This window comes from Podarcis pityusensis (genome assembly GCF_964106645.2).
Source record: "Podarcis pityusensis genome assembly, chromosome: 3".
Taxonomy (NCBI): domain Eukaryota; kingdom Metazoa; phylum Chordata; class Lepidosauria; order Squamata; family Lacertidae; genus Podarcis; species Podarcis pityusensis.
Window position 1 is genome coordinate 66,271,658 of NC_138026.1, and position 25,045 is coordinate 66,296,702.

The 25,045-nt window shown below is 40.2% G+C and overlaps 1 protein-coding gene across 1 annotated transcript in view; it reads left to right on the top strand.

Annotated features, from left to right (window-relative positions):
• The window catches only part of LOC308473120 (monofunctional C1-tetrahydrofolate synthase, mitochondrial-like), a 120,168-nt gene that overhangs the window by 39,127 nt on the left and 55,996 nt on the right, over nt 1–25,045 (top strand). The window contains exons 15-21 of the mRNA XM_080998430.1: nt 551–625; nt 3,195–3,297; nt 4,918–4,994; nt 6,430–6,570; nt 10,688–10,756; nt 14,630–14,741; nt 24,447–24,586. Of these exons, the coding sequence (XP_080854556.1) occupies nt 551–625; nt 3,195–3,297; nt 4,918–4,994; nt 6,430–6,570; nt 10,688–10,756; nt 14,630–14,741; nt 24,447–24,586 (717 nt within the window). The remainder of the gene's footprint in view (nt 1–550; nt 626–3,194; nt 3,298–4,917; nt 4,995–6,429; nt 6,571–10,687; nt 10,757–14,629; nt 14,742–24,446; nt 24,587–25,045) is intronic.

Below are 25,045 nucleotides of genomic sequence, written 5' to 3' on the forward strand. Positions count from 1 at the left end.
TCTGTTCTTGAGGGCATGGCAGTAGTTAAGGGAACTCTCGTCTTCCGTCCCGGAAACTGAGTGTTTAGTCCATACTGATAAGGCTCCTAAGGAGCAGTGCCATCTGATAATTGCAGAACCTTAATGGCCTTATGGGAGCCCTTGTTTTTAGATTGTAATATGTATTTACTTCAAAATGTGGTGAGCCAATACTGCCGTGCTTGGGGAACCTTCTTGTTCTGCTGAGTAGAGCTCTAAAGTCCTTCCCTAGGGTCTAGTAATCCCAAAGGAAGTGCGGCATGGGCTCTGTGTGGTGGAAGTACTCGCAGTATGCAAACCCTCTTTCCTGAGCAGATGAAAGACATCTTGCTGGTTATGATAGTTGTTAATTTTGCATCAATTGCCCTTTAAATGGGAAGAAGAATGTCTCAGAAGCTGTAATGGGTGGAGACCAATTTGGAATAGAATTGGGAAATGCATTATTAGCAGAATCAGGACTGCACTTTATGATCCTTGATGGGGGACTGGCACTTTGCCTTCTGATTTTCATTATACTGTATGTTCTTTGCAGGCCTTATATAATAGATTGGTTCCATTAGTTCATGGAGAGAGGAAATTTTCAGCCATTCAGCTTGCACGTCTGAAAGTAAGTGGCCTTTTAAACTTTCAGTAATATTTTATGGATTCTTTTAGAAGACCTTGGGTCTCTTAAAAAAATAATGAATTTAAACTGATTTGGCTTATAATAATTAGAGTTCCCTATTTTTGAACTAATAGGGTCAAAAGGTCCCCAAACAAATATAGGTTTAAATGAATCAATCATTTGTCCCCATCTCATAGTGATTTATGTAGTCAGATAGAATTGTGTTGTCTCTGCAGGAAAGCATTATATGATATATTTCAACTTTATCACATATTCAGTAAGTAAGACTGTCACAGTTTATAGAAAGTGTCTCAGCTTTTAGGTTGCAATCCAGTGTACCTTTATCTGGGGGTAAGGCCTCTTGAACCCAGTGGGGTTTTTTCTGAGTAAACACACATAGGAGTGCACTGTTAGAGCATGTTGATAATGTATCCAATCAGACAAACTAGTCAAACTCCCACTAGGCAGCATCTAAGTGACTCTGGTGGTAAGTGAAGCAACCTGGTTTTTTGGAAACTACCTTACACCTTCCATCAGCCCCAATGAACTATCTCTGTGCTTTGGAGTATTTTATGGGTCTGGAGGAACCTGCAAATAACACTACTTAGGGCGCTTCAAAACTGTGCTTGCAACAGATACTGGTTTCCCCAAAACAGGTGGTTGTAAGGAAAGTGATCCCAGCCAGTATATGACACCAGTCTCTGTCTCCTGTTATCACTGGGTGGCAATGGCAATGTAGCCCAATGCTTTTTAAATTCTAAACTGTCATTGACTTAAAAAAAAAGGTGTATCTTTACTTTTTTAACTTTCAGTTTCTGAAAATATATGTAGCAAACAATCTCCATATAACCCCCACCCCTCAAGAAACATTCCCATGCATGTACAAAGTCAAACATTAAGCAGATTTTATGATACTTTAGAGTTTATTATAGCAGCTAGGAGTCTTAAAAGTTTGTCCCAGTGTGAGTCATGGTTAGCTGGTTGTAGGGGGATAACATTCACCTTTCCAGTGTGCTGATTAAACATGTACCATACAGTTTCAAAATATTATTTGGTCTTTGTACTCATTAGTGCTCTTCTGGTTGATGCTTTTCTGCTTTTTCCATAAGAGCTATGTTCCATAGTCTATCCCACCATGTCTCTAAAGTTAAGTTAGTACCTGTTTTCCAATATTGTGTTAATGTATTTCTAGTTGCAGACATGAAAAGATTAGTAGGTCCTTAAACAGTAAATTCTTATAGCCATCTATAAACAGATTTAATAAACCTAGCCTCAGATCAGGTTGCATCACCTGTTCCTTAATAAATACCATTTTCCAAAGTAAATGTCCAGGTTTGCATTCCCACCACATATGGAAATATGAACCTAAATGTTGACATCCTCTCCAACAAAAAGGACTTGAATGAGAGCTTAAACTGTGGCATTTTACAGGTGTGTGGTAGCATCTGTGAATTGTTTTTAAACTATTTTCTGTCATTTTAGCTGACACTGACTTAAAATATTTTTCCCTCCAAAGTTTTTGCCAGTCTGCATTATCAATTTCATTGAGTAAATCTGTTTTCCATATAGATTTTAAGGAGATTAGATCCGCTGTCATCACATCACACATCACAGATAATCTTTTAGATATTTCAGAGTAAATTTTTCGATGCGTAGATAGAATTTAAAATTAGTTGTTCAATATGTTTTAAGGCTCTGGTGGGTTTGTTGGGTTTACAGAGAAATCTATAATTTCATGTATGGACCACCAATTTGTTTCAAGGTTACCTAATTGTGCTTTTATTTTTACTCCAGTGATAGGTTTTATTCCCCTACAGAGGTCTCTTATTGTTTGTAGCCCTTTTTGTTTCCAGCTTTTGAATTGTGATTCTCTAGCTCTTACAGAATAAAGGGTAGAAATAGTAAGACTGATTGGAGATGTTGCTGAGGCCAATTTTTTGGACCGTAAGGTCTGCTAAAGCAAAGGAATTGAATATATATTTTTAGGATAATGAGTTTAAAAGGGTAATGCCTCCGCTCTTTTTTATTAAAAGAGTCCAACTCCAATAATAACAATGAGCCCTGAGATGAGCTTTTCATTATGAAGGGAAAAAATTGTATACAAGTAGCATTGTGATATCATAAAAGGTGTCTGAATTCAACTGGAGAGAAATATTCCCTTCAAGCAGACAAGGTCCTGATCGATCAGTATTGGACAGAGAGTAATATCACCTTCAGTTGACCTTCTGGTCAATAGTTCTTAGGGCAGTAGGCCTTATGGACAGTTTCACAATAAAATTAGAAACAAGGTTGCCTATAATCTGCTGCACAAAGCTCCTTCACTATGGACTTCAACTAAAAAATATAACTGGATGTCAGCTGGCCTTTGCAGTGATGAGCTGAAAACCAATTTCCATTGAGCTTAGCATTTGTGAGCTGGTCATGTGACCTCTTCAGCACACACCATTGTGGCTTGAATTGGCCACAGCATGTACTGTGGTGGGTTTTAGAACTGAGCAGGTGTTTATGTAGCTTTTTCAAGCAGCAATCTTCCTCCTGTATCATTTTTCTTCTTTTTGGTTTCTTTTTCTAGAGGCTGGGAATAACAAAAACGGACCCTGGCTCATTAACAGATGACGAGATTAGCAGATTTGCAAGACTAGACATAGACACATCCACGATAACGTGGCAAAGAGGTAGGTGTCAGAATATAAGAGGAGCCTGCTGGATAAAATCAAAAGTCTATCTAGTGCATATTGTGCCATGGTGGGCCAGATGCTTGGGAAAATATAAACTGAACTAAGTTTTCTTGATAATAGCAGGCACAACTATTATAGGCTATTATTTATGCCCTTGTTATTGGCTTGGACTGTTGCCAGAAAAAAACAGATTTCTAAATAAACATGGCCATGATTTTTCTGTATGTTCTTTTTATTTCTAACGTGGAGAATGGAAGAAATATCCCTTGTAGCAAGCTAGAAAATGCCATTGTTTTTTCTTTGGCTTTTCTTTCTTTTCTTTCTTTTAATATCCTGGAATCCCAAAACGTTTTTAAAGGTGTGATTCTAGGAATCCAGACTGGTTGTGCTTTCTGCAAAAGTCCAAAATAAAGGCTGGGAATTTGCCTTCTCCTTCCAGAGTACTTGCAGAATAATCTCCTGCTAGAGGCAAAAAGAGCCTAGCCCAAAGGAAGACAAACCACACCCTTTCCTTCCCTGCCATAGGACTTGGTGAAAGGAAGGTACTGGAAGTAGACACCAATGGTTTGCTAGTCTGTAGACACTTTCAGACTCCCCCTTGTTGGCTACAACCCACTGCTGTACCTACTGACTATGCCTCCTGGCATTCATACATTCAGCAGGGTAGTGTTTCAAAACAATGGAGTTTTAAACAAAATGATTTAGTGATAGTCTGGTTGCAGATAATCTATTTAAACTTTGTCTGTAGATGGTACCATGCTTTTTTGACCCTTGCCATTGGACATGGACATTTTCAAATGTATTGTTTTTTAAAAAGTGTCTTCCCTTAAATTTCTGCTTTTTAAGTAGCAGTAGAAAACCAGCTGCATCTTTTCAACTAGATAAGAATATGCATTTCCTGTAAGCCCCTAACATTTTCCTTTTCATGTTTCTGTTCATACTGTAGTAAGTATCTAGTTGTTTAAATTCTTCAGATTATATACACATTCCCAGCATCCCTCATGTCTGTTTTCAAAGCATAATCTGGATTATTCAGATGGTATTTGTCTAATAAACGATATACAGCAAGAGTAATCAGAAGTTGTTTAAATCTTCTGAGATTTTTTAAGCTTTTATATCATGCTCTGAACTGAACATTAATACTCAAAAGTATATTGAACATACTGATAGGGTGTAGAAAATATGATAGAAGTTACTGTTTCACATCCTAATTTTCAGTTTTTACAAAGCATCTTTCTGGAAGTATCTTCTGGTTTTACATCCATTTTAGGGTGTTGACAACTTGAAGTCAAGGAGGAGTTTCCTAACAAAAGCCAGAATCGAATTTTGCCAATCAGAAGGAGGAGCAATCTCTATAGCAGAATGTGTTGTGATAAGGTGACATCACCATTGCTCTAGCCCTACCTGAGAGTTTGCAGCAAACCTGAACCATCACGAGGCTTTCACAATATTCTGCCATGTTGCAGAGCTTCCAGTCTTATAAAGAATTGTTAGATATTTTACACAGGAGAAGATGCACACATTTAAAAATAAATGCCTTTATGTATCCCATTAGCAGGATGAGATGTAGAAATAGTTCTCTCTTTTTTTTGCTAAATGTTTCTTTTTTCCTTTCAGTGGTAGATACAAACGATCGATTTCTTAGAAAAATAACAGTTGGACAAGCAAGTACAGAAAAAGGATTTTCTCGTCAGGTAGGTAAAGTTCTGGCTGTGTTTGGAGAAGACATTTCTTTTGATCATTAAAAATGTTTCCTTCCTAATATATTTTCAATATTGTTGAAGAACTGGTTGCTTAATGGTTTTAGATATGAATTAATTTGCAGCTAATCTTGGCTTAGTGTATGGTAGTGGTTCTAAAGCAATAGCTTTCATATAGTTATCAAGTAGTATGGTAATCAACATTGCATTGATGTATGGGGAAAATACATAAATAAATATGTATGTTTACTTGCATGTAAGTCCCCCTGCATCCAAAGGGGATACATGCTAGTAAGTTTTCATAGAAATGTAGTCTAAATCTCATTAAAAAACAGATCAATGGAATATCAATATTTGAGAAAGTGTCCTAAAGAGAACTCATCATTGTAACTCTGCTGATAAGCCAAGTTCATTGTTGTTTTCTCATGCACACCGTCTTCGTTGTGACATTACTAAACAGTGAGCATTGCATTTGGCAAGCCTACTTCTAAACAGTAGCCATATTTAATATGTTAGATCTAAGCAAAAGTTTACCAGATGGAAAATATAATCTACTTCCAAGTATAATGTGGAAGACAGAGGGCAGTTATTCTGGGTGAAGTGTCACAAAACCAGCTCAAGCTTTTTTACTTACACTTCCCTAGAGATCTGAGCAGCTATGGAGGGAGATGACAATGTTGGGCTTAACTGCATGGGCTGAGCCCGAAGAGAACAGCCTTCTCACAGCCTTACAGGGTGCCATTTGTCAATCTTTTTAAGAACTTGTCCACATAAAGGCTGCTTTTGGATAATCAAATTCCAGTTTAATGAGCGGAGGTATGAACAAATCTTGTGAACGTGGATGCAGCTGCTTTGCTCCTCTCTTTGCATGAGCTGGTGGACAAACCAGGAACTCTTCAATTAACTGTAACTTTCCAGTCCACCTGAACCAAGTAAATAGTATCAATGGCTTTATTTATTTATTTATCTATTTATAAAAGTATTTATATACCACGAGATCACAAAGCCTATCGGGAAGTGGTTTACAGCATTAACAAGATTTTTTAAAAAAACATACGATAAAAGCATAAATACCCTGTCTTGTTCCAAAGTTGTTAACCTTAGTTTTCAAGTTCACATGAAACTAGTTTGCTGGCTCATGCATAGTGAGAAGTGAATGAAGTGGCTATGTGCTCAAGCCACAGAGCTCATCTGTATACAGTCAGTAATCCAAACTCGGATGGCGACTATCCATGTTCTTTTATCCATGTTCTATGCTGATCCTTATCAGCTTTGCCCACTGATGGTATACCATCTTCTTTTATCGCTTTCATTTGTAGCCCACCTTTCTTCCGTGGTGGAACTCAAGGTGGCGTTCATCAGATTCCCAGCTATGGATTAGAACTCCAGGTGTCTCTTGTCTCATAAACTTGTACTTTTCTTTTTACAGACTCAGTTTGATATAGCTGTTGCAAGTGAAATCATGGCAATCCTAGCACTGGCCAGTGGTCTGTCAGATATGAAAGAAAGAATGGGGAAAATTGTCGTTGCTAACGACAAAAAAGGACAACCAGTGACAGCAGAGGATTTGGTATGGATCACCTCAGGATTCTTATTATTACTTTTGCTTATTAAGACACAATGCAGCTCTTATAAAAATCCACATTCAGAGACAGTGTGTATCTGGGGTGCACCTTATTGCCAGAAGAGTCAAATTTGGTCAAAACTGGGGGTTATTTTCTGTTTCTAACAACTCATCCCACCTATATCAGTGGTTTTCAAAAGGTGGGCAGCAACAGACTGGCAGAGGAGCAAAAGTTTTTAGGAACAGAGAGACTCTGTTCACCTTCTTCACCTTTGCCAGCAAAATATGGTAGAATTAATTCACTTTAGCAAAGGATTTTTATTAATTCACGTAGAACCAGGGCAGGCTGATAGCTTTCCCACTTGTCTCATCACACCAGCCTGATTCAGGAAAAGCTGCAGCTTTGTTCTAATTATATGTCCCTGTGTATAGTTTTGCGAGGGGTTAGAGATGTCTTGTTTGGTTCCCCTTTATAATGCTATGTTGGCTCAATTCTCTAAACTGAGAGAGGGACCTTTTTTCAGCCCCAGAGCCACAATCCCCTCTGGACAATCTTCTGGAGGTCACATTCCAGTAGTGGGTGGGGCCAGAAGCAAAAGTGGACAGAGCAGTTAATTTTTTTAAGAAGGCTAGTTTATGTATGGGACGCGGGTGGCGCTGTGGGTTAAATCACAGAGCCTAGGGCTTGCCGATCAGAATAATAATAATTATTATTATTATTTACACCCCGCCCATCTGGCTGAGTTTCCCCAGCCACTCTGGGCGGCATCCAATCAAGAGTTAAAAACAATGCAGCATTAAATATTAAAAACTTCCCTAAACAGGGCTGCCTTCAGATGTCTTTTAAAGAGAAGATAGCTGCTTATTTCCTTCACATCTGAAGGGAGGGTGTTCCACAGGGCGGGCGCCACTACTGAGAAGGCCCTCTGCCTGGTTCCCTGTAAGCTCACTTCTCGCAATGAGGGAACTGCCAGAAGGCCCTCGGTGCTGGATCTCAGTGTCCGGGCTGAACAATGGGGGTGGAGACGCTCCTTCAGGTATACAGGACCGAGGCCGTTTAGGGCCTTAAAGGTCAGCACCAACACTTTGAATTGTGCTCGGAAACATACTGGGAGTCAATGCAGATCTCTCAGGACTGGTGTTATGTGGTCCCGGAAGGTCGGCAGTTCGAATCTCCGTGACGGGGTGAGCTCCTGTTGCTCAGTCCCTGCTCCTGCCAACCTAGCAGTTCGAAAGCACATCAAAGTGCAAGTAGATAAATAGATACCGCTCTGGCAGGAAGGTAAACGGCGTTTCCGTGCGCTACTCTGGTTTGCCAGAAGCGGCTCTGTCATACTGGCCCCATGACCCAGAAGCTGTACGCCGGCTCCCTCGGCCTATAGAGCGAGATGAACGACACAACCCCAGAGTCGTCCACGACTGGACCTAAGGTCAGGGGTCACTTTACCTTTACTAGTTTATGTATATGGTCACACACCACTCTCTGTTCTCCATCAAAGCACGTAAGAGGCATTGTCAGTGTTCCAGCCAAGCAAAGCAAGACTAGTGAAGGGTGTGGCCTGGACAGGAGGGTCCAAGGAGCCAGACAGAGATACTTGTAAGGTGAGCATTTGGCCACCCTTGCTGTTAATCACAGACCTTTGCAAAGATAATCAGGTTATATGCATATGACTACATGCCAGCATCTCTGCATGCTCTCCTTGAGAAATGGGCTAAGAGGATAGAACAAGTTTAGAAAGTGATGCTTCATGATGCTGTTTCTACTGCTGTTTGTTTTGATTTTTTTTGTTTAAATTGTTTTTAATTTTATCTGTAACCTGCCTTAAGTATGATTTTATCATAGAAAGGGCAGGATATAAATGTCCAAATAAATAAATAGTTCGAAAAACATGACTTACGTGCATACATTCCTGAGCCTTCAAAAACAGGACTGGAGTTTGCAAATTAAATGTTGGGAGTGCAGCTGCAAATAAATTTTTTTTTAGAATAGAACAGTATCCTAAATTTTAGGTCTCAGAAATATTTTAATGTCACTCTGAGTGCATGCTTCCATTAACACTCAGCATGGGTTCAAAACGAACCCATTTATAAAGTTGCTTAACTTTCCCTATATTGAATTGATGTTTTTACAAGTAGCCTTCAATTCATTATTTAATGTTCAACCTAAACTCTAATTCCTCCTCTCTTTCATTTGTTTCATATGTGAATAATGTTTAATATACCATGCAAATATGCAATTGCTCTTAATTTCAGGGTGCTATACCACATTTTCAGTGTACTGTAATAAAATCTAAAATACACACTTGGAGATGAAAACCAGATGCTGCAAGGGCTGGAGGTGGGAGGAGGCAGAAAAGAAAAGATAAATTGAATATTTCATAAACTCAGAGGCTCCTTTCACAAGTGTAATGGGTTTTTAAAAGCCATCCTCTGTAATTGAACTACAGAATTTGTTGCCAAAATATGGTGCTCATTGAGCAGGATTCTGAAGACTAGATTGCAATTTGGCTGCGGTATTATCGTAAAATGTTTGATTGACAGATGCCATATCTCCATGGCAAATTAAACTGGCATGCCCAAGATTAGTATTTCAGCAGCCATGAGGAATATTAAATAAATATGTAGCTATTTGTTTAGTAAGGAAGCTTCTCAAATTACTGCATGAGGACTCTTTTTCACATTGAATATACTCATTTTACAAATAGCATACAGGTGAGGATATTATCTTGGAACCCTAGGCTCCAGTTGTGTTTGTGGTGTCTTAATGTAAGGCACGTTTTGATTCTTTATGGAGTTCTTTCTTTCCTTTTAAAACAACCAGTTCCTAGGAGGTTTTATTTCAAACTTGATCAAGCAAAATATCCAGTGAGAGAGTATCTGGATTATCATACCATAAATGTGCATTGAGACAAACAGTTATCAAACAGAATTAAATGTTTAATGGGGGGGGGCAGTTTCTGATCCTCTGTTCCTCAGTGAAAACAATGTGTTATGAGAGACACTGCATCAACCCCTAAAGAGCAGGAAAATGGGTTAGGAATGGCCATGAGGAAGAAGCTTGGATGTTGACTGCAGCCTTCTTTATCAATAGCAAATTGTCCAGTGCCACCTAATGGAGAACTTGGCTTCCTGGCTGGAACTGTTTGAGTACCTACAGAAAAGGGCATCTACCCTGTGGTCTTATGTCAGACTCCATCTAGACTATCTCCCTGTTTCCTACAACCAAATGCCTCTGGGAAACCCACAAGCAGAAGATGATGGCAATAGCCTTCTCCTGTTCCCCAGCAGCTGGTATTCAGAAGCATACTGATGACCATACTCTGAACCTGGAGATTGCATTAAACTATGATGACCAGTAGCTATCAGTACCAAGTGGTGTGGCTATGCTGCTCACCTGACCTAGCTCTGGCATTACTGCTTACTGGGATGGAATGGTGGAGGGAGGGAGTGGCAAGGTTGGTGCAGTGCAAACCCACCTGATGGATACAATTCAGTGTTCCTTCCAGTGCATTTGCACTACACTGACCATGTCTTCTCCTTCTCCTTCTCCTTCTCCTTCTCCTTCTCCTTCTCCTTCTCCTTCTCCTTCTCCTTCTCCTTCTCCTTCTCCTTCTCCTTCTCCTTCTCCTTCTCCATCCCAACATACATATGCAGTAGTTAGTCAACCAAATGGAGGTTCAGGTGAGTGGCGCAGCCCGACCACAATTCTCTTTGTGAAAGCTATTGAAAGACTTTTCTTCTGTAAATATGTCCTCTAAGCAAATGACCACCACCATAGATTGTACAATGATCTTGGGGAAGTGGGTGGGCTGGTAACAATAACAAGTCATGGCTGGCTAAGAAAGGCAAGCTACAATGTGTGGGTCTGTGCCTTAAAATATTTCCATGTTCAGTGTATGTATTACTTTTAGAATTGTGTTGTATTGAATTGTATAACTCAGAAGCTTTGTTACCTCCCATTCAGAATTTATAGTGATGGAGGTGGCATTTCCAGAACTTTTAGCACCACCCTACATAGAGATAACAATGTTTTTCACAGCTGTGTGTTGGTTTGTGTTTAGCTAAACACTTTGATTTTTAAACCACTTTACTTGAACTTATAAGCAGTTTTTTTCTTTTTTAGGGAGTAACTGGTGCTTTGGCGGTTTTGATGAAGGATGCAATTAAACCAACACTGATGCAGACATTAGAGGTCAGTCAAATCATCTGTAACCCTAACCTTTCTCTTCCCTTTTTTAAAAGGACTATATCTAAGTTGCCAAAGTGCTTTTCTTTTTTAAAATTGAAATTAAACATTTACTTGTTTATACAGCATGACTCCTCCTTTTCATATTTGATTTGCATGGGCATTTTACAAGGCATGTTAAGAGAGGGTTCCCCTCTCCCAAGTCCAAGAACATTTGAATTTCAGTTAGCATGACCTGTGCTAGAAATGCAGATCCAAGGGGAGTTCTGCCATTTCCGCCCACCTCCCTTTCAGCACCCCCTTTGCCATACCCCACATCGTTTCTGAGATGCTCTCAGGAGCAGCCTGGGAAGAGAGGGGATGGAGGGGAGAGGTAGGAAAGCTCCATTCTGTGATCAGAACTCCAGTTACCCTTCTTAAGATCCACATGATTGTTAAGAATTGAGGCTGCAATCTATACAAGCTTAAATCCCAGCCCACTCCATGGGAGTTAAGCATACACAGAGATCACAGCCTCAGCTTTTATAGGAACTGAAATGAAGTGTCACCTGTCATAAATAAACAGTAAATAAATGGGATGTCTATTTAAAGAAAACATGGTATCTGTGAAGACATACCCTTTTACCATATTCAAATATATATTCATAGAAAAGATATTGGTGCAAACAGAAGCATAGGGAATGCTTACTTCTAAGCATGGCAGTTTTACTTGGAAGCCCCTTGGCTTGCAAAACGACAAGGAAAAAACAGTACCATCTGTTGGTTTGGATCCAGAGAAACTGTGAGTGCTGCTCTGTTCACAGAAGGAGAGGGGTGGCAATTAGGGGTAATTTCCTGCTTCCTCCGATGACCTTGGAATCCAGGAGGAGTGCCAGATTGGCCCCACCAATGCATTTACGCTGCATTGACCGCCCTGCTACCTTAGCCTTCCTGGTAAGCAACAGCGACCTGCCTACTGGTCACTGTAAACTGCTTTGAGGTTTTTCCTACAATCAAGTAAGGTAAAAAAAATATATGGGAAAAATAAATAAATACTAGAAAGCTAATATAGTGGCTCATCCCCAACCAGTGAGCCACTTCTGGCTCTGGAAGAGATGGTCTTTGAAGGTGCAGATAGAAACCTAATAGGAGCCTTATTTGGATTATCAGCCCTTCTACAAATAGAAAGCCACCTTCCATTTGAGAAAGAGCCACTCTGAATCCAAATCATTATATTTTCATTTTGGATCTTTACTTAGAGAGGTTTTGCATACAGAACACATGATTGCTTGGCTGAAAACTTGTTTGAATTATCACATTTCTTGGTTTACAGTTATGTGGTGATTATTTTTTTTTACAACCAGCCTTGTCTGAGCCTAATTTTGGTTTGGTTTTATTAGACAACAATTAAGTGGTCAAATAGGATATGTACATGGATGTTTTAACAATATTTCCATAAGAAACTGGGAATCATGGACATCATGATGAAATAGCTGTTAGAAGATGTTGCTTGGTAAAGCGCTATAACATTATTGTGTTGTTGTACCTCCCTCTTCAGAAAACCCCAACATAATTTATCTGCCTGAGGAAGCCACATCAAATTCTAGCTTGTGTTTGACTATGGACAATTTTTACACTTTGTTATCTTAACAATATTTATATGTTACTGAATAACAAATAAAAAGTACAGCAGAATCGGTATACAGTGGTACCTCGGGTTACATACGCTTCAGGTTACATACGCTTCAGGTTACAGACTCCGCTAACCCAGAAATAGTGCTTCAGGTTAAGAACTTTGCTTCAGGATGAGAAAAGAAATCGTGCGGCAGCGGCGCAGCGGCAACTGGAGGCCCCATTAGCTAAAGTGGTGCTTCAGGTTAAGAACAGTTTCAGGTTAAGAACGGACCTCCAGAACAAATTAAGTACTTAAACTGAGGTACCACTGTAATGGGAGAAGGGGAAATCTCAGTGACACACACACACAAAAACAAATCACATGAACTTTAGATTTAACACAAAGTTTAAAGAGCCTGGTAAAATAAAAAGGTCTTCACTTGGTCCTGAAAACACTGAAAAGTAGGCAACAGGTGAATGCATTTTTCATCCCTGGGTGCCCTCATTGAAAAGGCCCTTCCCACCACATCTTACCTGGTGAGAGCATGTGGAGACGGGTCTCTGAGAATGGATAGATAAATGTGGGTGTGTATTATAGCTTTTTAAAAGCTTGAAATGTACCCTTTTCTGTTTCCTGTCAGCCCCTCAGGAAGTATTCAAATACTACTGCTATGCATTTATGGAGCACTGTAAATCTTTCAATGGGTTATAACACTAATCAAATACTGCTCTGCAAGCGAGGACCCAAGCACAGTAATATTCACCATAAGGCTTGGTGTACAAAGCAGCTTGCTGACTGAGTGACACCCATAAACTACTGAAATTTATTTCCCTGATAGCAAATGATCAGTGGCAGTTTCTATTAGTTTGAAAAGAATAAATGTATATTGTATTTATTCAGTGATACTGATACCGCCGGGGACTATTTTTGCTGTTTCTGCCATTGTCCTCCAGCTTCAGTTTCAAAGCGCACATAGCAGAATAGCTATCAGATCATTGATACAAAATGCCATCCTTTGGATAACTCCCCCACCCCACCCCATCTTTATATTACATTCCTTTCCTCACCCGCCTGGCCTCCTCCATTAATGAAAGAAAACTTGTGTTTTCACAGGTGGAATCACCATAGGTTCTCTCTTTCATATGTCTCCTAGAGGAATTTTAGAGCTGTTGAATCAGATAGACATTTATTAGAATCCCATGAATCAAATGCAACTTAAAAAGAGCTACCAGATACACTATTTTTCTTTTAATTACTATGAATACTGAAGTCCTATATGTGTCTACTCAGACATAAGCCCTACTGAGTTTAGTAGGGCTTGCTCCTGGGTGAGTGTGGTATAGGATTGCAGCCTCAGTGAAACTGGCCTCAGGAGCCTAAGTTAAAGCAGCTGACTTGTGACAATGAATAGTTGGAAGCTGCAGTGCCAGACCTGACACTTCCATGTGAAAAGAAGCAATTGGAAAGAAGGCATTTTTCAGAGTTCTTTAGTAGGCAGGAATTGCTTCAGCAGCTGGAGAAAAGGTTTTTAACTAGTAAAGCAGCCACCTGAATGTGGCTACCAACTTAATCGCTAAAAGAACCTGGTTCCCGCCATATTTTCTGCATCAGCCCTGGTTAGCATGGCTGCTGGAGGGGCTCTAAAAGCTCTTGGGGCCAAACTAGACATGATGTTTTATCATATAGGTAAATAACAAAAACAGCAATAGCCAGCGTTGGGCAGGGAGAAAAGATTAGCTGAATTGGGCGTATGGCATGGGATGGCATAGGGGATTTAACACTTTGCCTCTGCCACAGTCCCCAGTTGGAATCAGAGGCTTCTATGCCTGCTATAAAGAATGGTTTTGCCTGAGCAAGTAAAGCAGAACTCTAAATATGGATACGAGCTTAATTACTAAAGCCTTATATCTCAGTCTACCTCTAGAACACCTACTAAACTATCCTGATAGAATCAGGATGCAGAGCTTTCTGTTGCTGCTGTGGATACAGTCTTATATCTCAGTCTACCTCCTAGAACACCTACTAAACTAAACTATCCTGATAGAATGAGGATGCAGAGCTTTCTGTTGCTGCTGTGGATACAGTCTTATGGTCCTCGAGGTCTCTCGGAAAGGCTGTTTGTTGTCCTACTGCAGCCCACTTTGTCCTGCTCCAGTCCAGATGATAAGCCTCATTGCTCCACAAGAGCAACGTAGAATATAGTACAGCACAATGTACAAGGTCTTAACTGTTGTTTTCTGCTTGTGCTCTGATCACATTTCTGCTTTTGCTTTTGATACTTTTAGGGAACCCCAGTTTTTGTGCACGCTGGGCCTTTTGCAAATATTGCTCATGGTAACTCTTCAGTTTTGGCAGACAAAATTGCCCTTAAATTGGTTGGCAAAGAAGGATTTGTAGGTGAGTACAAGCTCATTTTGTTTTGGAATGTTTACGTGGAGCTGGAGTAGTTTCATTTGAAATTAATGGCAAAGTGTTGTTTTAACTCAAGTGATGTGTATCATGTTTACGTAGCATCACTTTAGTGTGTGATCTCAATACATTCTTGATCAAAAGGTATTGTTGATTTGGAATTCCATGTTTATACTTGGATCCATTTGCCTGGCTAGATTTCCACTGAAACCAGAAGCAGGCTAGTGTTCCCGTCTTCTGCCCAGTTTTCACAGTGGGATAATGTTGGTTTTAAAGGGGTGCTTTCAACTCTTTAATAGTGTTCCAAAGCAATGCAGATTGAAAGAGAACTTTTTGTTGAATTCCATTGCTAAAATTATCCTTAGCAATGAGGATCTCAAAAGTACATTTTTTCTTGAAAAGTGTACCTTTTAGAAGTTCAGCGGATTCTAGAAGCAAAATTGGTGATGATCAGAAGCAGTACTGGCTAGGTGGTGGTGGTGGTGGTGGTGGTGGTGGTGAAGTGCAGTCAGAGGAGCAGGAGGGTGGTGGTGGTGGTGGTGGTGGTGGTGGTGAAGTGCAGTCAGAGGAGCAAGGACCAATGAACCTAAAGTTCTGCAGCGAAATGCTAAAGCAATGTTAAGCCATTACATCTGCACCAGCCCTGGATGGGACCATGATAAAATTTAAATATATGTTAGTTAATATTTAATATCTACAAAAGACTAGATAGATAGACAGACAAATATTATGTAAACGGCCAAGTTAAGCAAATGGTTTATAATTAGGTCTGTTTGCAGAATGACATCTTAAACAGAGATACAGCTTGAAATCATTGACTCATGCTATCATCTGAAATAAGCATAATGGTTGTAAGCTGCTGCAAGAAAAAGTGACCAATAAGTTGAATTGAACAACAACAATGTTCATAAGAACAACCTCTACTGAGTGAAGCCATTCATAATAAACAATACAAATAAGTTTTTAAATTCAACTGACACTAATTAGTCAGTCATAAAATGAACAAAAAGTAATATGATTAACAAAGGCAGAGACCAGTCACACGGAGGAGAGATAGGCCAGTGCAGAGAGCTTGTGAATGGTGCTTGTAGCGCAAGAGGGCCACAATATGCATAAAGAAGTGGCAGCTCATGGACTAGCCCAGTTCCCTGAAGGGCTCCATTTCAAGACTTTCTGCATGGTCAGTTCTAATACCTCCCCCTGATTTGAGGCAATTCCCTTCTCCCTCTGCAGCCCTGGAGTCAGATAACACATGGTAGGTCCCCCTCCACCCAACCCTCTGGAGAGGCTTTTTAGAGGACACAGGGGACTGTGGAGTGGAAGGAGAAGGGAAAGATATGTTGCATGAGCTGCCTTCTGATTGTGCAACGTTGGGTGCAACCTACTTTGTATAACATACACAGTATTCCCAATACACCCTTCCCCCACTCATATAGAAAAATAGGAGTCTTTCTGTGCTTGCACTATCAGATAATTGGAGAAATTTTGGCATGCTTTGTGTGTATTGTAAACATAAGCAGAAGTAAGCTTTAATAAGTTGTCTGAATAATTTACTTGCTTCATTCTGCAGTTGAAATGCTCATCAGAACAAAACTACTTGCAGTAGCTGCTTAGTGATCTGTGCAGAATGTGCACAGCTGTATTTCAAAAATCCTTGTATATGCTCAAAAGTATTTAAGTTTATATTATATATACTTATCTATGCTCAAAAGTGTATTTATACAAAAGGTTTATAAATCACTGCGTAAAAATAGTGCAGCATATGTGTTTGAAACAAGAAAGAATGATCTGCATTTTTTTTAATAGATTGTAAAATGCTTTGCAGTATTTCTTTGGTGGGAGTTCTTTCTCCAAAAAAGGAAGTAAATGCTTTGCTTTAAACCCCGTTTGGCACCAAAGCACATGTGATGTCTTAATATTTGCATTGTTCAGAGTTCTTTATAGTTGTTTTTGCTTGACTTCATTGAAAAATCACTGTGTATCGAGTGTTCCAGTGAGTGTTAAATTTAAAAATCCTTGCTATCTTATGTCATAACATTCACTCTCTTGCATTTGTAGCTCCATTTCTTTTCATAGTTAAGAAAATACAGTGCTTACTGAAGCAGTAAAAATGATCCTTCCCTGTTTTGGGGGTCAAATGTTAAATTAATAATGGTCACAAAACAAAACAAAACAAAAATACACAAAAGCATGCGCGAGCACACACACACACACACGAGAGATAAAAATAAAACTACTGTACTATAAAATCACCAGTAAAATTATGTAAGCTACAGGGCAAATAACAGCAGCAGATCAGAACTATCCACAGTTGGGAGGGGGTAGATTGTAGTTCCACACAGACAGCTGGGGGGGCACCATGGAAAATGTCCTGTCCCATATCACCCTCCTAGCATCCCATTGGGATGAGGCCACAAGAATGGTCTATCCGCCTGACTTCAAAGGATGTGGAGGACAGTATATTGAAAGCCACTATAAAAGTCAAGAGCTTTTAAACTTGAACTCTTATCTTCTGTTATATAAATACCATTGGTTGTTGTTATTTTTTAAAAGATGTTCAAAGATACTTTTTACTTTTTAATATTTATTTTCAGTTTACTTTTTAATATTTATTTTCACTTGTGTTTTTAGAAAACTTTGATGTATACTGCTCTGCTGATAATTGAAATATCCTGTTAGACGCCTGCTAACAAACATTGCTCTAGCGCCATCTCTGATTATAATTTATAGACTCCAATATAAGCCATTTCAGCAGATTTCCCCCCACTGTGAAATATAGCTAGCACAGGAAAATTCTTTGTCTCCCACAGGCAAAAAAAATACTAGAGGTCAGTCTTTCTCTCTCTGTTTTTAAGAATTCATAAATCAAATCCAGCAACACTGTCAAAAGTGCTGCTTCTCATAGCTCACTCCTATCAATTCACAAATAAGAGGGTTCCAATTAGACATGCATGGCAAAAAAGAGTAGTAGCTGTTTCCCCTCCACCTCATTTCTGCAATTTATTTTCTCATAAACAAACCGAACATAAGAAAATGCATGGGTGTATCAACTTATATTATTTGAACAAGGCTAGAATAGCGATACCTTGCAATCGAAAGCCCATGTGGGACAGCTGAGAGGGAGATTTGGAGCTGGAAATGGCAGACTGGGACAGGAATCGTATCCTTTTCTGCCACTCTTTATGTGCTCCCAAAAAAGTCCCCTCCTAAAGTGGCTTTTCATCTCCCTAAAAGGGCTACTCTTGGGTTACTGTTACACATGTTTGGATGATATCCAATGCTACCAGTCTAGTTGAAGAATGGCACTTGATCTAGTGGGGGCATCCACTAACATTGGATAAGAGGAGGCAATTTTTGCCAATTTCCCCTTCCTGTTGCAGCCTGTGTCCCCCCCCCCCCACCTTCCACATTGTTCTGGAGGATTCCTCAACTCTCTGGAGCTGGGGGGGGGGGACAGGGGACCGCAATGGGAAGGGGGAATTGGCAAAAGTCACCCCCTCTTCTTTTATGTTAGCTGGTGCCTGTGCTAGAGTAAAAGTTTAATTAAGATCCACCTTTCTGTATAGCATGTAGTTTGGCCTCCATAATAACTGAGTTTTCATCTCTTAAAAAACTCCACTCAGAGCTGCTTTTATGGCAGTCGATTTTACTGAATAATTGAGAACCGAAGCCTTTCTATTTGCACCAAGCCTTCTTGGTCAGGCTGTTCATAGTCTTTTTATATGTCAGTGTGATATTAATCTGGGGCTATGTACTGTAATAAAAGTCCTAAGAAATCACAGTGAACATAATGGTCGCATTGGGGTGGGGTGGGAGAATAAACAAACACACCATCTCTGCAGAGTGGGCTCTCTCTGTGCAATGGGGGGGGGGGGCGTGTTCCCGGAATGGGAGGAGAGTCTTCCTCCTACTTATTTTATTGTTGGAGAAAAGGCAGGCAGAAAAGGGACATTTTTTACCACTCAGCAGCTTGAAGCTGCCTGCGATTTGAATTAGGGTGCAGCCTTGCGCTGTTGTGATTGATGATTCCGAAACTTGCTGTGTCCTGGATGATTGCACCAAATGATAGAGACATTGATCATTCTGATTCACCACTGCCTTCAGTGGTGTGGCATCTGCTGTTATCTCTATGTAGGGCAAGCTGCACTCTCTGAATATACACACCACTTTTCTGTGAGTGAGCAGAGGCTCTTCCTTTAACAACAGTTTGGTACTTAGCAATAGAAGATCCAGGCTTTAGCTGACTGGATATGGTGACCCTGAAGCGCAGCCAGCAGAGGGAACTGGATCCAATCAAAAGTGCCCAGCACACACTCTGCAGGCCACTGTGCAGGTGGACAGGGCCCTCAAGGTGCTGGGACTCTGAATGTAGGAGTCAGCACTGAGGAAATGCCTGCCTTTTGCGTATGTAAGGCCCATGGTGCTATACCATATGACATTAGGAAAAGAGAAGATTGTTTTAGCCACAATGTTTATGTGTTTATCCACAACGATAGGATGGATTCCATATACGTACAGAGCCAATATAGACCTGACATGCAGTCATGGGTATCTTTTTTCAGATTTTTTAAAGGCCAAAAGCAGCTTTAGGAAGATGTACATTGGAGCAGAGAAATGACTGGCCAGAATGAGCTTAATATTTGCCCATCCTTTCTTTTCAAACTCTACCAGCCCACCTCCAGCTGCTGTTCTCCCCTTGTGTCCTTGAGGAGATTGCTAGCATATGTTATTCACCTGACAGATAAGTGTACAGAGCTGTCATTTTCTTCTTCTTTGGCAATCACTCGTAGCCAAGTAAGATTGTCTTCCATAAACACGGTTTTAACAATGAGTCCATAGATGACTGTGGAGACCAATTCTGGATCCACACGTCCTTCCACAGTGGGGACATTGGTTTCCGGGTGGGAGTTGATCACAATGTTGATTTGCCAAGCGTGCCTTCCTCTTAGCACATTTCTCCCTTGCATCCTGAGTTTGAGTGTCTTCAAAGCCCATGACACCTTTGGTAAAGGGTTTTCTCCAACTGGAGCGCTCGCAGGCCAATGTTTCCTAGTTGTCAGTGTTTATACTACATTTTTTTAGATTTGCCTTGAGACAGTCTTTAAACCTCTTTTGTTGACCACCAGCATTACGCTTTCAATTTTTAAGTTCAGAATAGAGTAGCTGTTTTGGAAGACGATTATCAGGCATCTGCACAATATGACCAGTCCAACGAAATTGATGTTGAAGAATCATTGCTTCAACACTGGTGATCTTTGCTTCTTCCAGTACACTGACATTAGTTTGCCTGTCTTCCCAAGTGATATGTAAAATTTTTCGGAGACACTGTTGATGGAATCTTTCAAGGAGTTGGAGATGGCATTTATAAGTGGTCCATGTTTCACAAGCATATAGGAAGGTTGGTAGTGTAAACAAGCATTTTGGTTTCCCTGCGAATGTCTCGGTCCTCAAACATTCTGCACCTCAATCGGGAGAAAGCCGCACTCACAGAGGTCAGGCGATGCTGGATTTCGGCATCAATGTTGGCCCTTGTGGAAAGATAACTGCCTAGGTAGGAGAAGTGATCAACATTTTCCAACATTCCACCATTGAGTTGGATTTGTGGCGCTGCAGAGGGGTTATTTTGTACTTGTTGGTGCATCACTTTGGTTTCTTGGATGTTGAGTGATAGGCCAAGCTTTTCATAAGCTTCTGCAAAGATATTTAGGATGGTTTGGAGGTCATCCTCTGAGTGTGTGCACACTATGTTGTCATCAGCATACTGAAGCTCTATGACAGAAGTTACGGTAACCTTACTCTTCAACATACTGCGGTTGTGCCTTAGTGTGTGATATTTGAGTCAGGAACCATGGTTCAAATCTCACCTCAGCCACGAACTCACAGAGTAGTCTTCGGTGAGCTCTATCTTTCAACTCCCCCCCACCCTGCACATTGTTAAGATGGAGGTGATAATACCAACAAAATTCACAAGGTTGCTGTAGGAATTACTGGAATGTCAAATGCTTTAAACACTTAAAAAATGTAATATAAAAACTAAATGTTATTTTTATATGGGGCATGTCTTTTTCCTGCTGCACAGGCTTGTATTACATTTTTTTTAAGCCTATAACTCCAGCACCATGAACATCTCACAAATACATAGAAAAAATAAAAAGATTTGTGGGATCGTTTGGAATAGTTGGATAGAACTTTGAGCATTACGTTCCGTGAACAGTCATTAAAGGAAGAGATCTTGGGTCACATTGTACAAACAGCCAGTTCATTTACCCTTGCTGTAGTAACATAAATGTGGTGTCCTTTCAGATGAATCATGATATCTCCTGGTTTATTTTGGCAGCTGCTCAGTTTGGTGATTTGCTGCATACAACAAGCACCAGCCAAAATGCCTTGGATCCAGAGGGTTAGAGTTCATGTGCTTCTGTGACTTTGAACTCTTCCTTTCCATGGTTTCCTTGTTGACAGCTGCACCAGGACAAATATGTTTACATCATAGAAGTGGATGGCAGCTAGCAATTCAGAATTTCCATTTCCTTTTGTATTGTTCTGGAATTTGGCCTCCATAATTCCATGTCCTGAAACTTTGCCTAGTGTGCATGTTTCTCTTTAGGGTCTTCCAGTGCATACTCTTTGTTTTGATTTAGATATGTTGATAGTAAATGCTGACTGCAGGAAGGTTACGTTAATTAAAGTTTGCTTCTGTTTACAGGGAATTTTATTGTGGGATAAATGAATTTTCTTGTGACAGTTCCATTTGTAGCCTTGCAAACTGAAACATGTGGTTGCTTTTTGTAGGGCTCCCTGCCATGTCAAAACACTGCTGCATTGAGGGCTAATATGTAGCTGCTTAAACTGCAGTGTAGTGAACATAGTTGCCGCTTTCTTTTTCTGAAGGCTGAGAAATCCAATCAGCCGTTGACATTCAGGATTCTAAAAAATAAATAATACATTTCCCAAGAACATTTTGCACTGAGAAAGTGGATGAAATAATCCACAAATGCTGAGTCTCCGGAATGGTTTGAGGTATTTTTTTTTATTTCACCAAAATGTAGTATATACTTTAAAAGTAATAATGAAAAAGTTAAAGGCATTTCCCTTAATTTGCCTTTCATTCTTCCTTCTATATATATGTGGCTCAGTCAGGAGGGCATGAGACTCTTAATCTCAGGTTTGTGGGTTCGAACCCCACGTTGGGCAAAAGATTCCTCCATTGCAGGGGGCTGGACTAGATGACTCTCATGGTCCTTACAAACCTATAATACTAGTCTTATAACCATGTTTAATTCTGGACATCTACTTGTTTCCCTAACTTTATTCATTGAAAAGTTCTCTTCAGATTCAGTAGTATTTTAAAAAGAAAAGACAGAACTCTGTTTAAAAAGAAAAGACAGAACTCTGTTTTGCTGTTAATTCTATTTCCTCACAGCATTTACACTAATAGGATGCCTAAAATTATTACCCAAAGTGAGAAGATTGAAATATTTAAGTGTTTGGCCAGGGCACAGATTGCATTATTTTAGGACAACTTCATGCTTTACATTTTTAAGTTGTATGCTAGTGATATTTTAAGTGTATACCTAAAATTTTAAAGTGACAGTGACATACAGGTGCTGAAATGCACATGTACATATACAGTACATATGTGTACATTCATATACATGATGGATGTATGTATATACAAATATTGGAGAGCTGGGATTGGCAATGGCCTCTGTTGAGTGTACACTCTTATGAGCAGCTAAAATTGGCTGCTGTGGAATTGCAATAGGGTTCCTTTTCCCCTAGCCTAAGGACTCAGATCAGATCACAGATACGTCCTTAAGCTGACATTGGATATTGTCAGATAAGTCCCTAAGTGTTATGGCTGAGCAAGGATCTGATTCTGGGACTGTTGCTTGTAAAATAGCCCTACATAGAGTGCCTTCTTATGACCTGCTGTAAAATACTTCCTGGAGTCTTTTGAACTACTGGCTGAATTGCATTAAACTGTTCTGTGAAAGAAGCTCTAGCAACTGGAGATCTAACCCCTCCTCAATTGCCTGTGCTGCTACTGCTGCCACCTGTTCTAACTCCTGAGAGAAAGCAGCCCAAGTAGTCTTGTAGACTGCAAAGAGAAAAATCTAGTGATGAATTCCCATGCTGCCTATCAGGAGAAAGTAAATCTGATAACCTCCAGTGGATCTTTGCACATCATGCAGGTTCTCTTGGCCTAGCTTGTCCCAGTGGCTAATTGTGGGTTTCCAACAAAATGTATTGCAAGTTGTTGTTTGATTCCCATTGGTTTAATAGAAGACTTATTCATACTTATGTCACTGTTGAACTAGGGATTATCATGACTCTTTCTTGCTCTTTGGCCTCCAGTTGCTCATGTTTTCATTGGCACTCTGATTTACAGGCAGGAAATAATACAAAAGTGATTGTGCTGAATATTTGAGCACAAACAGGTTTCAAAGCACATGGTTTTGGCACATGGCTTTATCTTCAGAATTACTCTCTGTTTTATTTCCTTTGCAGTTGGTAGCCTTCATCCTGCTTCCTTCCTCTCTTGAAAGTTGGAGTGCTGGCACTCCTGGCTTTGTGTTTGTCACACTTGAGTCTTTTAAATAAGAAATTCTATTCACTTTTGAGATAAGCCCTACATCGCCACCACCTCTCCTCCTCTTCCTCCCCTCCTCCCCAAGCCAGATGGGGTCCACAGTATGGTGGCCATGTCCCCAGATACCCCCTTCACATCCACTAGAGTATCTTGTCCCCAATTTTTAAATGTATTGTTTAAAAATGAGGTTTGGGGGTTGTTACTTGTTTTGATTTCTTGGTTGCAAGGGGAGTTGCCTCTCCTCTTCCACGTGCTCAACTGGGGATTGTCACACACACCCCGAACCAATGGGGGGGGCATGGGGGAAGAGAGTGGTGAAGCCCCGTTGTGCAAACAGAAGTCCATTCACAGATATTCTGCTGATGGGGCTAGTTAGGTGAATCCTGCCCTTAATTACATATAATTATAGAATTTCCATTAATTATAAATTTGTTGTGACAGATTGCATGACTATACATTTATTTTAACTATTTTTCTATCATTTAATTACAGTAATCTCTAAACAGTGTACAGGAGACCTAATACAATGAAACTAAAAATGAAGTAAAACTAAAAATCAGAATTCACTTTAAAAGCCTGCTGAAATAAAAGTCTTCAGTAAGCACTGGAAGGTCAACAGGAGAGAGTTCCACAAAATACTGCAATACTGAACATATAACTCCTGGTGGATATGAGCTGAGCATCTGAGCCATGGCAGGCCACAAACAGTGGCTCAGCTGAAGACCTCAGTGATCAAGTAGAGATCTAAGGGATTAGGAGGTCCTGAGGTCTCCTAGACCCAAATTATAAAAGGGCATTGCAAATTAATAGAACATTTAACTTGACCCAGAAATGTGTGGGCAGGGTAGTGCAAGCTTTTGAGCACCAGAGTTATGTGCTGGCAATAGCCTGTCCCCACCAACAGTCTAGCCTCAGTGTTTTGAACCAGCTGAAAACTCTGGACCAATAGCAGCCCCACATATATGTAAAGCATCTCACCACTCCTAAAAGAGAAGGAAGAAGCCCCTGCACATATGGAGCTCTGTTTGTGTACACTAGGTGTTTAGTGACTGCCAAATTGACTCTCTGATCCCTCTTAACTAACTCTTTGTTCCTAACAGCAACTGAAGCTGGTTTTGGTGCTGATATTGGGATGGAGAAATTCTTCAACATCAAATGCAGAGCTTCTGGCCTGGTTCCCAGTGTGGTTGTGCTTGTTGCTACAGTGCGGGCTTTGAAGATGCATGGAGGTGGGCCAAATGTAAGTTTCTGTACCTATCTCATAAAACAAATGATAAATCTTTAGAACTCCCTAAGCCTGAGAAAGCCCCTTATCATTTGAAATATGTATAAACGCTTTAATTTCAGAATTGCTGGAATAGTTCGCAATGTAAGCTAATTTAACAAAGACTCTCATTTCACTGTCTTTCATCATGTAGATGTGGCATTATCTGTGTTGCTTGTTGGATTAAGATGTATTAAAGAGGATAGCTCTAAAAAGGACTAAAAATTTAGCAAGGAGAATTAGGTCTGTTTGGAATTTTTCTTCTCCCCCACTCTTTCTCTCTCTCTCTCTCTCTTTTTTACACGCAAGTACTGGCCTTTGAAATGCCATGGCTAAACTCACAGGGTTACATCCAGATTTACAGCACAATCCTAACCATGCCTACTAAGAAATAGGTCCTGGACTTCCGGGTTGGCGCCATCGGTAATGGCGGAC